The sequence below is a fragment of the Dendrobates tinctorius genome, unplaced genomic scaffold (assembly GCF_039654945.1).
Source record: "Dendrobates tinctorius isolate UK_male_01 unplaced genomic scaffold, ASM3965494v1 ptg000206l, whole genome shotgun sequence".
In the NCBI taxonomy this organism is placed as follows: Eukaryota; Metazoa; Chordata; class Amphibia; order Anura; family Dendrobatidae; genus Dendrobates; species Dendrobates tinctorius.
In genome coordinates, this window is record NW_027361873.1 from 3,073,353 (window position 1) to 3,090,510 (window position 17,158).

The following is a 17,158-nucleotide window of genomic DNA, read 5'->3' on the forward strand; positions in this document are numbered from 1 at the left end:
GAGGTAGCACAGCGTGCAACTCCCAGCTAGCAGATCAGGTACAGGACGAGATATACAAGCAAGGTAGTCACGTCCAGGAAAGCTATTTAAACCCGGCGGGCGGGACCAACAGGCGGTGATGTCACAGGAACCAGTATGGCCGAACGAAGCCAGGCTTAAGGGCAACAGTAAGGGCAAAGTCCGGAACACAGCAGAATAGGAACGATGCTTACATTCTGTCAGCAGACGGCAGTGCCGATTCTGCAAGTGGATATAAGCTGGACATCCTCCCACTCACTCTATGGATGTCCACATAAAAGCCAGTCCATTATGCAAATTAGCTTAACCCTCACAACACTTAGTGTGCTGGAGGAAAAACTCTAGGTTTTATATCACTGAGGCCATTAGGCGTAGTGAAACATATCTCCCCTCCAGCACTTTATCAGTGACTTTGTCACAAATGGAAAAAATATCTAATTTAGAAATTGATGGCAGCACCACATCTCAAAAAAGTTGGGATAAGACAATGTCTACACTTGTGTAGCGTCCCCTCTTCTTTTTACAACAATCTGTAATAGTCTAGTAAGTGAGGAGACAGTTGCTGGAGTTTTGGGAGAGTAATGTTACCCCATTCTTGTCTGATGTAGGATTCCAGCTGCTCAGCAGTCCTGAGTCCTTGCTGGATTTTTTGTTTCATAAAGCGCCAAATGATTTCTATTGGTGACAGTATCGGACTGTGGTGCCAAGGGCCCACCAGTAACATTGACTTTGAGGGCCCCACCTTTCACATGCATACAAATATTACACTACTCTCATTCACAATTGTACCTACTGTATATCTCTATATAAAAAAAACTGGGAAGTTTGGTTAATGAATGATGATATGCTGTTTTTGTTTTTTTCTACAGAGTGAATCAAGTAAATTATGCTAATTACAGCCCATACAAAGGGGCTGGTGGCTCAGATCTGCACAGGGGCCCACCAAGGAATTTCCCTGTTCCCCTATGGGCCAGTCTGAGCCTGAATGGTGAAAGGTCTGTACTGCAGATGCCCTGTTCATCCCCCAAACTCTTCTGTGAAGCCATGCTGTTGTGGTGGATGTAGTATGTGGTTTAGCTTTGTCATTCTGAAGTATACAAGATTTTCCCTGAAAAAGATGTCTGGATGGGATAATATGTTGTTCTAAAACATCTATATAACGCTGCAAAAAAAATAGTGTTTTTCAAGATGTGCAACCCCCATACCATTAGAGATGCTGCTTTGGAATGGTCAACTGATAACAAGCTGGATGGTCATTCTCTTCTCTTGAGTCCACAGGACACAGCGTCTTTAATTTCCATAAAGATTGAAAATTTTGATTCATCTGACCACAGAACAGTTTTCCATTTAGCCTAAGTTCATTATAAATAATCTTTCGACTGGAGAAGACGGCAGCTCTTCTGTATTGTGTGGGTATATGGCTCCTTTCTTGCATGATAGATCTAGAACTTGCATTTGTGGATTGCATGTTGAACTGTGTTCACAGATAATGATTTCCGGAAGTATTCCTGATCCCATGTAGTGATTTGCAATACTCAAGTCATGTCTGTTTTTAATCAAGAGTCACCTGACGGCCCATAGATCACAGTATTGTCCCTTGTGCACATGGATTTCTCCAGAATCTCTGAATCTTTTGATGACATTATATACTGTAGATGGTGGGACATTCAGGCTATGTGCACACATTCGGAATTCCCATGGATTTTATGCGTTTTTGCTGCGGTTTTTCGCCCCAAAAACGCATAAAATAAGCAACCCATTGAATTCAATGGCATTCCACACATGCTGTGCTAATGCTGCGTATTTTTCCGCGGCGAAATCGCATCACGGAAAAATACGCCGCATGCTCATTCTTTTTGCGGAATCGTGGGAATTCTGCACACATAGGAATGCATTGCTTATTTTCCGCATGTGGCTATGCCCACCATGCGCAAAGTAAGCGGAAGATGTGTGGATGGTACCCAGGGTCTGGAGGAGAGGAGATTCTCCTCCAGGCTTTGGGTACCATATCCCTGTTAAAAAAAGAATTAAAATAAAAAATCGTGATATTCTCACCTTCCGGCGTCCCACGCAGCGTCCCCAGGCCTCAGTGATGCTCCCGGCAAGTCCCGCTCCCAGCAATGCCTTGCGACAATGACCTTTGATGTACGGTCTCGCGAGATGCTACGGTATCGCAAGACCGCTACGTCATCAAAGGTCATTGTCGCAAGGCATCGCTGGGAACGGGACTTGCCGGGAGCATCGCTGAGGACTAGGGACGCTGTGTGGGACGCCGGAAGGTGAGAATATCACGATTTTTTTTTATTATTATTATTATTTTTAACATTATATCTTTTTACTACTGATGCTGCATAGGTAGCCTCAATAGTAAAAAGTTGGTCACACTTGTCAAACACTATGTTTGACAAGTGTGACCAACCTGTCAATCAGTTTTCCAAGCGATGCTACAGATCGCTTGGAAAATGCTAGTATTCTGCAAACTAATTACGCTTGCAAAACGCTAGTTTATCGTGGGAATTATGCATGCGGATTTCTCGCGTATTTCCCACGGCAGGGAGTTTCGGAATTGCTGCGGAAATTTCCGCGGGAATTCCGGACGTGTGCACATAGCCTCAAAGTCTTTTTCTGAAATTGTTCCACACTGTATAGACACAGTTGTTCACAGATTGGTGAGACTCTGCCTCTCTAACATGCTTATTTATACAAAGTCATGTGACTTAGCTGAAAATTGACCCTGCGGCTGTTTTTCATTAGTACCACTTACTTTTCCGGCCTTTTATTAACCTTGTGCCAACATCTTGAGATGTGTATCTGCCATCAATTTCAAGATTTTTTTGTTTTCTTTTTTTCAAATTAAATGGAAAAATGTCTAACTTTCAACTTTTGATCTGTGAATAAAATATGGCTATAAAAATTTTACAAATCATTGCATTGTTATTTTCTTTAGATTTTACACAGCGTCTCAAATTTTTTTGCAATTGGGATTGTATTTAAACCCCTTTTCCAGGTACAGCACCTGTGATTATTGGTGCGTTTAAAATAATATGAATACCATTTATCTTTTATCTATACTCTACATTCATTAGAATCATGAAGAAACCTGTTGAGGACCTCACGCACATTAATGTGTGCATGTCAATTCATACAGAATTCATCACAGAAAAATGTTTTGAATAAAAGCTGTGAAATCAATGCTTTAAAGCCCCTTTCAGAAATCTGTGAATCTCACGTGTCACTGTGTATTTTTTTTTTACGTGAGCCGTGAGTCAAAATCACCCATATATTTCTTATACGTTAAAGATCGCTGACCTCACACATTGCCATCCCTGTATAATTTGTGATTAACATTGCAATGAATAGGAGACGCTTTGTAATTTAATTTTTTTTTCATACAAGAAAATCACTGATTAAACTCTGATGATAAAAATTGAAATACTGATGAAAATCGCTCAAAACACTCCTGAAACTTGGACACCAAAATCACTGGTGTCTGAATAAGGCCTAAAGGAGATATTTGCCCGCTATACAACTTCCGTTGCAGCACACAACCCCATGTTTCCATACTGTGGTCACACTGAGAAGCATTAACAATGTATTTGGGATCTGTGTGATGCAGATCCCTAAAACATTCAATAACATGCTTCCTTAAATTGAAGTAGTAATTTCCCTACACTTGGACTAGTAACGTCTACACCTTAGGGCTCGTTCAGACGACCATACTGAAATATGACTGAATGTGAAAACATGAAATTTCCTGATAAAAAATAAGTCACTTCTTAGGCTGGTTTCACATTAGCGCTTTTTAAGCGCACGCACGGCCGGGGGTAGCTCCGCCCCGAGCTGGCTCTCTGCCCGGCGTGCCCGCCCCTTGCTTGTAGCGCCGCCTCCTAGCGCACAGCGGCGCCTGCAATCGGCGCACCCTATCTTTAGCATAGGGTGCGCAGATCGTGCGCAGGCCGTGCGCTAGTTGCGCTTTGACCTGCGCTGCGTACTTTTGACGGTGCGCCGTGCACGCCAAAATCCGAAAAGTTTGATTTTGGCGCGCATGGCGCACCGTCAAAAGTGCGCAGCGCAGGTCAAAGCGCAACTAGCGCACGGCCTGCGCACCCTATGCTAAAGATAGGGTGCGCCGATCGCAGGCGCCGCTGTGCGCTAGGAGGCGGCGCTACAAGCAAGGGGCGGGCACGCCGGGCAGAGAGCCGGCTCGGGGGCGGAGCTACCCCCGGCCGTGCGTGCGCTTAAAAAGCGCTAATGTGAAACCAGCCTTAGATATATACTATACATATGTGTTTTTATACCAGTTTCTTTTTAGCATTTAGCCCATTTTTATCATAGTTCCATGATAACCCATGCAACTGAGCATTTTTAAAATTATGGAAACATTTATGAAAAAAACAGAACTGAATAAATATGGAAAAATTATAATGTCGTCTGAATGAGTTCTCACTCATATAAATGTGGCTCTCCCTCCATTGTCATGCCCTCTGTGATTTCCTATTAGTAGTTTTATTTTCTCCCCTTTGTTCCCACAAATTCACATACTCACCGTGAATGCCAATCATTGTCTCCAATATTAAAACTCTCTCTGCTAAAATCTTCAACGCTTCTCTGATCTGCAGCATCCTTTCCCCCTGTACAAGCAAGAGACAGACACAGCTGTGAGGGATTAACCCCCTCCCACCCAGATGCAACCCTTACAACATCTTCACTTTAGCATTTTACAGAGCTATTTCTGCTTGTGATTTTTCTAAGAAAAAGTGAGAAGGCATGGGAGAAGTATAAGGGCTTGTTCGACATCAGACATTTTTCATCAGTGTTGTATGCCAAAATCAGGAGTGGAACATTAAGAGAAAACTATACTTGAAAGATTGACACCTACTTTGTGTATTAGAGACACTACTGGTTTTGACATGCAAATACTGATGAAAACATCAACAATGTCTGAAAGAGCCCTGAAGAGGCTATTTTTCTTTGAAATGTCACAAAAATTTTGACCTTCTATGCCAGTCCTGACCAGCAGAGCTGAGACCGAGGATGTGGTGAAGCTCGTCCGTCAAACTAATCTTAACTTACACGACAAAAATTGCTTAAATTAAGCCAGAAATGCACACCAGCCACTGTAATATGTCTGGTGGAGGCCTACAACAGTTTTAAGATGTGCAAAATTAATTTAAAGGCATGTGCCATATAATGAATTTGATGCTTTTATTCCATTTCACGTAGCATTAAGACTGGTGTGCAAATGCCAGTCTGAAAGGGGTTGTCCACTACTCGGACAACCCATTCACAATTACTATATTCCCCCTAAGTAAAATGATTTAAGCCTGTACTCCTGTTTAGTGCTGGTACAGTTCCAGGGATGTCGGCACCGGGTCTCCAGGGGCTTGCGTGGCATTGTTATGTCATGTGAGCCCTGCAGCCAGTCAGCAGGTGCTAATGGGCTGATTCACTCTCATTTTCTTCAAACGAAACTGACATCCGGAAACAGTGAGAGTGGCTGCTGCTCTCTGACTTCCTCCGCCTGTCATTTACGACCAAAGGAAGCCAGAGTGAAGTGGCCAATTAGTGGCTGCTGATTGGCTGCAGGGCTCACATGACATAGCAATGTGTCCCAAGCCCCGGCTCTGACATCGTTGGAATGGTGATGACGCTGGAGGCAAGTACAGACAGTTTTTATTTTACACGAGGATAAATAGTTATTGAAAAGGGGTTGTCTGAGTATTGGACAACCTCTTAAATGAATCAGGGCCAAAGTAGAAGCCACCCATGTTGGGGGTTGGGGAATACTACATGTAAAACCTGTGCAGCTGCATCGGGCTCAGTAGTTATTGGGTCCACTATCAGATAATTACTCTAGGTTTGCTGCATTTAAGGGTCAGAACTAAAGAATTTCATAGTTCACCATTACTGGTGAATTGATAAAGATATGAGGTGAGCTAATGCAGAGCAAGGGCCCATAAAATGTTCTTGCACAGGGGCCCTTGGCTGTCTTTAACCATTCCTTGCATCTAGGACTTCTGTTCCCTCTTTGTCTTAGAAAAGTGCAAGCTGAAACTGCACAATAAATCACTAATGTGAAAAAGCTATTTGTGATTAATACATTTTGTAGTTGCAACTTGCATTTATAATCAAGACAGAAATGCATGAGGGGATTAGTGGATCATGCGGGATCATTATAAGTTTGATACAGAAGAAAGAATAAAATGCAAATATTGTCTACTGCGAGCAATCAGTAGCCATACTTACAAAGCATATAGTAATGCTAAGAAAATAATCAAGTTTTCTGTGAGATAAGTAACAGAGAACATTTTTTCCTATATTCTTCTTAACCCTTTGAGTTCCAAGCCTGCTTTTGGTTAAAATAATACATGTAAAAAGGCAAAGTGTGGCCTTAGCAGGTCTATCTTCTCAAGTGCTACACTTGGGTGAGTCTTCAAGTCACTTGACTCAATAATCCCACTAGTTCCATATGAGCCAGATTAGGGAATCTCATTTTATGGTATAATGTGAGCCAGTTGGTTGAAAGTCTACATGGCTATCTTTATGTGTCAACTACTGTCATTGTTGTTTCCTTGTGCAGCTGAATCTGGATCCGCATCTGTTGCAAGACTCCTTATCAAAGAATTATCTGATATTGATATTAACTGTCAAGCCCCAAAGGCTTACAGGAATACTATCACTAATTTCTAAGCTACCATTTGTAAAATGTGCGATATAGGCCAGGTTCAATATTGGCACAGCAAATAGATCTCTTAGACCTGATTGAGGCTGATGTACTTACTCTGCAAATTCATGTGAGAAAAGCTGTATAATCCTGATATTGAATCCAAGTGGACTCGTAAAATGCTCATTTTAATACAGCATGGGAAAACTTTCAAAATATATTGTAAAGCAATTCTGACATGGTTTTCAAATTACGTACACCAGCCTCATGAGGTCTAAGAAATCTAGTTAAAGGGAGTCTGTCGTCGCAAATTTACACTTCAAAGTAACCACATAGCCTCCTAGGGGATGCAGTAGATTACAAATCATTCCTTTTGTTTTTAAATCTGTTCATCTTTTGCCCCCAAAACAACTTTATTCTAGTATTCAAATCGGGGTGCTCAGTGCACTCTCGGGGTGGTTAAATGCCTCTGTGCACCATCATTTCACCCACTTTTTTAGACTGCTGGCACTCATTTTGTTGACTGACAGCTCTGGCTTACCTACAGCCAGCACAGTCTGAAGATAAACCGTAGGTATGTGATCACTTTATGTGAGGTTTATCTTCAGGCAATAGACATAAATGGAGTAGAAGTCATCTAAATAAGTGTGTGGAGCTGTGCACTGAGGCATTTAGCCATGCACAGAGCACCTCTTTTTGCAATAAAGATTTTTGGGAAGGTGCAAAGGAGGAACAGATTTAAAAACGAAAAAGAATGATTCATCTCCAACAAGGCTATGTGGTTAGTTTGAAGTGTAAATTTAGGATGACAGACTCCATTTAACAATGCATTCAGCTTGTATTGTAAATTCTCATCAGACCTCCATTAATATGTGCCATCAGCTTTTATATTCTAATCAGCTGATTTTAATTTTCTGTCCTTTGATTTTATTTGGATCTATATTTAAATTTGTTTTTAATACAAATGTAATTGTGCACTGACTCATTTCACAGCATTGTGGAACTGTATCATAACCATTAAGGTTAGCAAAGAATAAATATAATTAGTACTTCTCATCAAGAAGCCTGTTAGTTACTATGATTATGATCATGAAATTACATGCTGTTATTCTGATGCATATGTAATTAATACCTTCACTGCTGGAGCTAAAAAGTGTAAAAATTAATTTGACTAGGTCTCCATTAACCTAATTTTTACGAAAAATATTTAATTTAGTGGCATCATTTTTTTAGCTGTACAGGTTCAGCAGCATTTGTCTCATCTCTTCAAAGGAAATCTGTCATCAAGCACTTCAGTATGTGATACATTGCTGGAATCACAGTCTTCACCCCCACATCATGAAAGGAACATGATGTGGGGGGGGGTATCCTGATTCCAGCACTGGGATGTTTGGTGCAGTTTTGGTTTAGTGACTTTAGGCGTCAAAAGTCACAAAAAATTGCACCAACATTGTGGGGTGCTGTAAAATAGCCAAGTTTTGCTACTTTTAAAAAAAAAATTGCAATTGATGAATCCTGCAAAAACATCTGGAGTTGTTAGAACAGGTGAGCACATATAAAATGGACCTAAAAAAAAGGCGCAAATAGAAAAATTAATTGGGTGCAAAAAAAAAACAAACGCAAAACTAGATTAAAAAAAGGAGCAAAGGCAATAATGAATCAAGGCCCAAGTCTCTACCTTATGCTGCTCTCAGAGTAGGTAGCAAAAACCTGATTACAGACTCCTTTTAATATGAAACCAGAGTGGTTTTACAACATACTACTCTTATTTTTATGCCACGTTTCAGTAAACCATTTGTGGTTGATCATTTATAAAACATGACTACTATGTCGAATATCTGCAGTTCTCCAGAGGGGAAGGGGCCACAGGTAAAGAAAGGGTTAAATGGCAGGCTGTGGGGTAAGTGGAGTATGTGAGACAAAGGAAACCCCCACAGCTGTATCAGTCTTTATCATGGAAACCATCACCCCAAAATACAACCAAGAATGATACACAAGAATAGTGTAGGTAGGTGTTCATTTCTCAAGATGTATATTACTGATTCATCAACTTAGTCAAACTTTTCTGGCTGAAATGTGTTCCTATTGGTTATATAGTAACTACCGGTCTCCTAGAGTAAATTATTTTGGTTACTGTGTACCTAGATTTCAGTAGATGTTAACTCAGAAAGACACTTCATACGGTTCACTAGACTGATTCATAGAGGAGATTTGGAAGCAAATGAAAAAGAGAAAAAGAAATACAGAAATGGAATTTTGAGAATAAGGAAAAATATACCTTATAAGCTGGCACTGTATGTACTTAATTTCTAAATAATTGCTGATGGATCCAAGACCAATAGTACACATTTAAAGGGAATCCGTTGGTAGGATCAACCCTCGTAAGCCATCTATTTGGGCATGTAGTTCATAGGAAGCTGAATAAAATTATACCTTGATATCTGAGATCCAATGTCTTATTCCAAAGAAATCCTCATTTTCTTATATGTAAATGAGCTGTTCGGGGCTATGGGCTGGACCCTGATCTGCATGAGAATCTGTCTCCAGAGACCATTTTAATAAAAGGGGGAGTTACCAGTGTGAGACATGGAACTAACACTACACAGATGAACTGAGCTTTGTCGCCTTACAAACACATTTGCTGTAGCTCTCACAGCTCTGCTGTATTGCAACACATACTGTCTGTGAAATGGAAGCTTAAGCACTGAGAGGAACCTGCAGATGTGTCATTTATAGTCACACACAGTTCTGCAGTGAGATTAGGAGAGTAAACAGCGACCATTCCTCATCACACTGGTAACCATTACACTTCACACTGGTAATGCCCCTTTTATTTAAAATAAACACTCTGGAGGCAGATTCTCCTGCAGATCAGTCCCCATGCATGGACTAAATTATATTTACAAATAAGAAAAACATGGATTTCTCTGGGATAAGACATTGGATCATAAGGTATCATTTTATTTATCTTCCTATGACCTACATGCCCAAATAGATGGCTTTGGAAGGTTGATCCTACTAATAGATTCCCTTTAAGATCTACAGTTTATACATTAGTTTTTATCAGTATTTCACATAGTATAAATCTATTAAGTAACTGAGAAATCTTGCACTTATTTAGCTTCATTTGTACTAGGTTTGAGTTACATCATGTCACTATCTCAGTCGCATTCACAGTTCATCTGCGCACTGTGACATGACTGGCAGGCCGGATTAATTCATTGCTTCTTTTTGACCTACGAATTATTGGATTTCTAAACTAATAATAAGTGTATATTCTTCAAATCTCAGTTAAGGATTTTACAGTTAAATGTAGACAAAAAGGGTAAGCACTTATATAATATAGTGAAATTCCACAGCTATGGAAAGTTTGGTCCAGGCATGTGATGTACGAGGGCCGCCTGAAAACTTCGAGGCCCACCAATGAAATCTTTTTTGCATGGTCTTGTTTTGCAATGCAATATGTTATTTAGTTAGTTGAATGGTCTCATGAGCAATCTGGATTTATTTTGATTTTTTTTGTTTCCGTTACAGCATTTTAAAGTTGGGTCGCAAGGCTGAAATATGGAAATGGAGAAGTTGGCTTGCGAGCAGGGCCCTCACTCCTCTTGGTATTTGTTATAATCTACTGTATGTGATTATTGTTATGCTGTAATGTCTATTGTCTGTACAAATCCCCTCTGAAATGTAAAGTGCTGCGGAATATGTCGGCGCTATAAAAATAAAATTTATTATTATTATTATTATAAGTTGGCAAAGTTCACACATCGGCTGCCCCTCGTATATTGGACTATGAGAAGTTAAAGTACAATGGGCCTTTATTTTGATACTTATAAAATATTGATTATTTATCAATCGAAATGTGCACCAAAAAACCTCTTTCATGACTTGTACTTTTTTTAGGAAGTGTTTTAGACACTTTTTACGACTTGTCTGACATGGAGGCGTGGTCTTGCTGGAAAGGGGCATAGTTAATAAGAAATGGGTGTGGACAGTTAGTCAAGAGATGTGCCAGAATTGCGTATATTTCTATTGCAAAGTAATCCAACTAATAAGTGGTCTGAACTTAGACTAGGCATGAACCACTTGGATACATATGGAGTAATATAAGACAGATTATTCTAGGTTTACAGTGTCTAAGAATTTGACAGTGCTGATAAATAAGCCCAAATCTCTTTTTCCATCTCTTGTCACCATAAATGCAAAACCTGTAGCAGAGCTACTACCATGAGCAGGTCACAATATAGGTGTCTCCTTCAGGGTTCAGGGGCCTTTGTGCCCAACTTCTACACCAGGGCCCTAGTGTCTCTGCTATTTCTCATCCCCTTATAGGTATTCCCCTGGGTAGAACGGCTTATTTTTATTTCTAGATCCCTCACTGCTTTCAAAGCTGCTTATAGGAGGTATATTTTATAAAGTATGAGTATTTTTATACTTTCATGAGTAAAATGTACCTTAGTTTAGGATCTCTTTAAAGGATATGGATACTTTTGGTGGCATTTGCTATTGAAATGTGTTGTATTTTTGGCTGAAAAAGCATATTTGCAAAATTTCTTGATAATCAAATTTTGTATTACAGTTAGAGATGAGTGGATCACTGTGCGCAACCCTGGTCCATGGCCTGGGTAAGTGCTCGTTTGTCGTGGACGGGAGCTACATGATGTTGCTGAGCTTCCAGGTTGGCGTTTGAGTCACTGGCTTGACGGCATATGTCATCTGTGCGGTGTGTGGCATACATGTGACATTTTGCCAGACCAGTTAATCATAAGCCAAACCTGGGATCCAAGATGGTAAGGAAATTCCCGCATCTTCTGTGCAGCTTCTGTCCATGGCAAGAAAGCACTGACCTGGACCGTGTACAGGGGATGGGGAAGCGATCTGGTCATCTCTAATCACAGTATATAGCATATAGCAATATACAACACTTATTTGGTCATGTTTCAGCTTAGAAGATTCTGACAAATGGTCCAAAATTTTTAATGAAACCTTTATGCAACAATGCTTTCCAGCCAAATAGACATGCATTTAAGGTAAAAAATGCCTTAAAATGTCTATATCCTCTAAACTATAGTTGTTAATGGAGAAGAAAACATCAAGTAACTCATGGTTAGTACAAATGAAAGCACAACAGTTGCACTCTTACTCAACAATTAATGCAGATGAAGACTGTGAAGAGTAAAATAATTGGCAAATTTGGAATGATTGGTAGTGATGCCATCAACTGACTGCTTGACTTTGGAGGACTACTACCTTGAAGTTCATAGTCTTCACGGTAGAAATTGTTGCCACTTTTATTGTTAGAGTCCAGTATATGGAAAAAGCTGGAAATCTCATTTTACACATACAATATGTTCCTGCCTGATCGTTCTGCTGCTACTGAGAAGAGGTACTGTGTTGTAGAAATACAAATGTTTTTCACAGTTGCATATCCTCAAATGAGGGACAAAATAGTTCTCCGGATCATGAGATGTCAGTTTTGTTTGGCTTTTGGTTTTAAAATGCTAGGAAGTAATCTACTGAAATTCTCTGTACAGCATATGTCAGGGTTCTCCAGTGGTGGTTAGGTGGTGTGAAAAAGGAGTGAGTTTGAAAGAGGAATGGGGATAGTGGAAAACATACCGACTCTCCTTTTTCCCCAGGTTCACCTTTCAGCCCAGGAGGACCCTGTGACAGCATGTAAAATGACAAAACACAGTTATATCAGAAAAAGTTTTGGATCAGCACACATAATGTTATACCTTTCATGAGTGCGCAAAGTCAGCACTTCAACTGGTAAAATAATTCATCTTTATTCTGGATACATTAAAAATGAATTCCCATACGGTAGAAAAAACTGTCGCGTTTCTGGCTCTAAGTATGCCCTTAGTTGAACTGTTTATTTTCTTATGTTTCTAGTTTCTTTATTTTAATTTTTTTTAAATTTTTCTAACTTTTTTCTATTACTTTTATTTTTTTATCTCTCTTAGGGTACCATCACAGTTGGCCTCTGGCTGCCATGGCAACACACTGACTCCCTGCGATCTCGCTGCAGGGGGCCAATGGGCCCTTCAATAGCACCACATAATTACCATTGAATGACAGCGGCCTTTAAATAGTTTTAAACAGCAGCGACTGGAGCTAACTATTATAACATTGTGAATTAGCTAGTATAATACAGCCAGCACCTGCCGTGTATAGTACATACTGAATATCCTCTTACTGGCGGCTATGGGCAGCCGGATTTTACTAATTCTCTCTGTAATAATTTATAATAGTTTCACTTATGGCAAACAAATGGAATTTACAAGATGAGACCCTAACAGCCAATGAGCAGCGCTCCAATCATACAAGGGCTCCCAAGTAGGGTAGCACCCATAAGGTCCATATGCTTTACTAGGGCAAATGGACAGGGATTGTCTCCATGAGACTACTCCTTTACCTCTATAGCTGCCTACCATAAATAAGGGTATAAATATTCTCTTTTAAAAGAAGAAAAAAATAAACAGCTGCGTTCAGCTAATTTTTTTTGTTAGATGTATTACAATTTCAAAAGATTATGGGTCAGTAAAGACACAGATATACAGTAAATTAGTGTAAGTGGGAATAAGTACATTAAAATGCTTACAATTTCCCCTTTTGACCCAGAGTCTCCAGGCAGGCCTATTTCACCCTACATTGCAAAACAGATCTGTAAGTCATAATCATTACCATGAATTAATGCAGAATGCTATGTTTCACTCATACTCACACTGTCTCCTTTCTCCCCTTTGGGACCATCTCTCCCAGGTGGACCTAGTAACCCCTGCATAGTGAAACAAAATTCCTTTATTATAAGAAACATTATATATGTATGGTTGTTCAAGTCAACAGATTACAGCAACAGATGTGTGAGCAGTGGGACCTTTCCCATGCCAAGGGCCCACCAGTAACATTGATTTTGGGGGCCCAATTTTCACCTGCATACAAATATTACACAGCTCTGGTTCACAAATTTACCTATATCTCTATATAATAAGAAACTGGGTAGTTTGGTTAATGATTGAAATTCTACTTTTTTCTGTACAGAGTGAATCAAGTGAATTATGACAAGTACTGCCCATACAGTAAGGTTGGGGGCCCAGGGGCCCTCCGGGGGATTCCCCTGTTCCCCTATGGGCCAGTCTGAGCCTGAATAAGGGAAACACATTACAACTTTAAGCACTTCTCAGAGCACTTTAGCTATGGAATCAATGATTGTCTGAAATCACAAATGTCACCATTGTTGAAGAGATTCAAAAAGACGTCTAATGCCTAAAATGTCTGTCCATAGTACAGCACCCAAATGAGTCTACAGAAATACTGGGCATGATGCAGAATTTGTCACCCATTTTTTGGGGCATTTGACCATCTTATATAATTCATCATAATGCATAAATTCCAGCACCCTTCCTTTTTACCTAAACATCTAGTGATGATAATCAAAATAATGGTACATTAATTTTATTCAGATTTCACTGCTATTATTAAAAAATATTCCACAGCACAGTTCATTTTGTCTCAGATCTATAATTATGGAGAAGACATAATAGATCACTCCATGAATACTGCCAATCACACATCCCTTGTAGACAAACTTGGAAAGTTAAGCAATTTCTAAATTAAATTCCACCAATTCTACTTATAAAGTTATTAATCTAGGCCTGGAATTTGCTGATCATAACAGGTTATAATCAGTTACTTTAAAGAGCATTTCAGCAGTAAAACTCTAGATTAATGTTTGTGATCTACAGTGATTGTCATTTTTCATTCACTCACCTTATCAAAACTTATTTTTCTGATGTAGTAAATGTATCCACTTTCATAAAATAAGATCTATTCATTTACTTTTTTTTCATTTGGCATTCTCAACTTACGTTATTTCCCATGGGTCCCGGAGGCCCAGATTCTCCCTGAGGTCCTGGTGGCCCTGTTAGGTTAATGAAGCTCTTATGAAATATGTTTTCATTTCATGTACTATAAATTATTAAAAAGATGAAACATAAAGTAGTCATTGGTACCTGATGGTCCCGGGGGGCCCCTTGGTCCCTGAATGGGGTTTCTTCCATTCTCAGTAAAACGATTGGAATTAAACAGATCTAAAAAAAATATAAACAATCACAAATTCGCTTTCTAAAAGTCTTTAGAGAAGGAAAGAACATGAACTTATGTCCCTTAGGTCATAAGAAAGTGATCATTACGTCACATAGCTATTGGCATTGCAAATATCGGACATGTGCTCAGCCCCATAGAATATCAAAGGTACGAGTGCTATCCATGAAGACCACGAACAACACTTCTCCGAGAAAATCCGTCACGTGCACGAACCCTTGTAGTGTATTTGACTTTTAAAGGGAATCTGTCACCCTTTTTTTCCCCTATTAGCTGCCGGCATAGACATCGGGGGCTTATCTACAGCATTCTGTAATGCTGTAGATAAGCCTCCGATGTAACCTGAAAGAGAAGAAAAACATGTTATATTATACTCACGGAGGTGGGCGGTCCGGTCCGATGGGTGTCACCGTCCCGTCCGGTGCCTCCCTTCTTCATGCGATGACGTCCTCTTCTCCCGTCCTGTAATGGCTCCGGTGCAGGCGCACTGCTCTGCCCTGTTGAGGGCAGAGCAGAGTCCTACAGTGCGCAGGCGTCGGGAGAGGCCTGGCGCCTGCGCACTGCATAATTCTGCTCTGCCCTCAACAGGGCAGAGCAATGCGCCTGCGCCATTTCAGGACGGGAGAAGAGGACATCATCGTATGAAGAAGGGAGGCGCCGGACCGGACCGCAACACCCATCGGACCGGACCGCCCACCTCCACGAGTATAATATAACGCGTTTTTTTTCTCTTTCAGATTACATCGGAGGCTTATCTATAGCATTACAGAATGCTGTCGATAAGCCCCCGATGTCTATGCTGGCAGCTAATAGGGGAAAAAAGGGTGACAGATTCCCTTTAAAATCTATCAATTTCAACTCTCTAAAACTGTAATCTAGCCTGATGAAGGGGCCTTCTGAGCCCTGAAAGCTTGCTTGCAAATATAATTTCTCTGGTTAGCCAATAAAGGTATCACACCTTGAATAGTTTTCTCAATTTTTGGGGGACATAAGTATTTACACCAACTCTCTAAAACCAAATCTAACTTGATCCCACATGACAATTGGATCTCACTAGATCAAGTGAGCATCATTTATCAATTTACGGTAATAATTATAACTCTATCTGTAATTAGTTGTGAAAATAAAACCTGTTTTGAATCCTGTCATTGTATCCAGGAACGGACTGGGACTGAAATTCAGCCCTGGCATTTGAAAGCGCACAGACCCTTGGTGTCCCCGCCCCAGAGCTCCAGATGGGAATCTCTATTAATAATATTACTCTGCCTGGAGAAAATCAGGATTTACTAGAAGACCAATATTTCTAATAATACTGATATACAAGAATTAAATCTAATAATACCATAATAATAATATTGTAATTTAATAGTCAAATATTATCAAACAGTATCCAATTATTACCAACATATACAGTAGTGATACCACCATAAGACTGATCATAAAGGGGTCGCCCAGGCTTGAGATTAAAATCTGCAGTCACTCTATTTGATTGCAAACTTCTGAATCCTCTCAGCCTTGCAGTCAGGATTTTCTGGCGCAGGGTGCAGGCAGTTATGTAATTACAAGTATTCCATTTGCATACATGCAGTCTTGTTCCGACTAGACGTGCACAGCCTCGCTCAAAACAAGTGAATTGAAAGAGGCCTGGGCACATCTTGTCAGACGCACACTTGTGGTCACATGGTCGCCCGCTCACGGTGCTAGAGTATCCTGAGAGAGCATGATGCACATAGAGTGACTGCAGACTTTAATCTCAAGCCTGGTTAAGCCCTTTAACCAAAACAACTGCACTAAGACTGATATTACCACCATACAGTGACCACATAATGATAATATCAGTATTACTCCAGTGCTCTGAAGGCCATATATTTGTATACTGTACAGATTCTCACCAGTGACGTTCTTGCTGATTGTTGTCATTCATTTTCCCTTTTCTTTTTCATTCAGCCCAGACCACCACGAACACTTCTTTCATCCATAACTCATCCCTGCAAAATGTAATACAGAGATATCATTCGCTTACTGCTTTTCAGCCTCCTCCTCCTCCACCTCTACTCAAACCATATAATGCTATAACCAGTCCTCCAGACAGAAATAATGTCCCTTCTGTGCCCTGTGTAGTAATAGTGCCTCTGTGCCCCTACAGAGTAATAATGTTCCCTCTGTACTTCCTCATAATAATTGTGCTCCACTTTGTCTTCTTACAATTAAATAGCACTTAATGCCTCCTGTGCTTCCTCTATAATGCTAACAATCCTCCAGTGTGCCGCCATAAAATAATACCGCCCCGCACATTGTGCCTCCTTATAGTAATAACCCTCAATGCATCTTTATTGCAAAAATGCCCCTGAGTAGGGGCTTACATGAAAA

At 40.2% G+C, this 17,158-nt stretch overlaps 1 protein-coding gene across 6 annotated transcripts in view; it reads right to left on the reverse strand.

Annotated features, from left to right (window-relative positions):
* Positions 1–17,158, reverse strand: part of EMID1 (EMI domain containing 1) — a 181,443-nt gene that overhangs the window by 33,666 nt on the left and 130,619 nt on the right. For 3 of the 6 annotated variants that reach the window (XM_073554106.1, XM_073554103.1, XM_073554105.1), the window contains exons 10-15: positions 14,698–14,775; positions 14,554–14,606; positions 13,410–13,463; positions 13,287–13,331; positions 12,302–12,346; positions 4,565–4,649 (exon numbers count right to left, since the gene is read on the reverse strand). In XM_073554106.1, coding sequence (XP_073410207.1) covers positions 4,565–4,649; positions 12,302–12,346; positions 13,287–13,331; positions 13,410–13,463; positions 14,554–14,606; positions 14,698–14,775 — 360 coding nt within the window. The remainder of the gene's footprint in view (positions 1–4,564; positions 4,650–12,301; positions 12,347–13,286; positions 13,332–13,409; positions 13,464–14,553; positions 14,607–14,697; positions 14,776–17,158) is intronic. The other 3 variants (XM_073554104.1, XM_073554102.1, XM_073554101.1) reach the window with 1 other exon arrangement.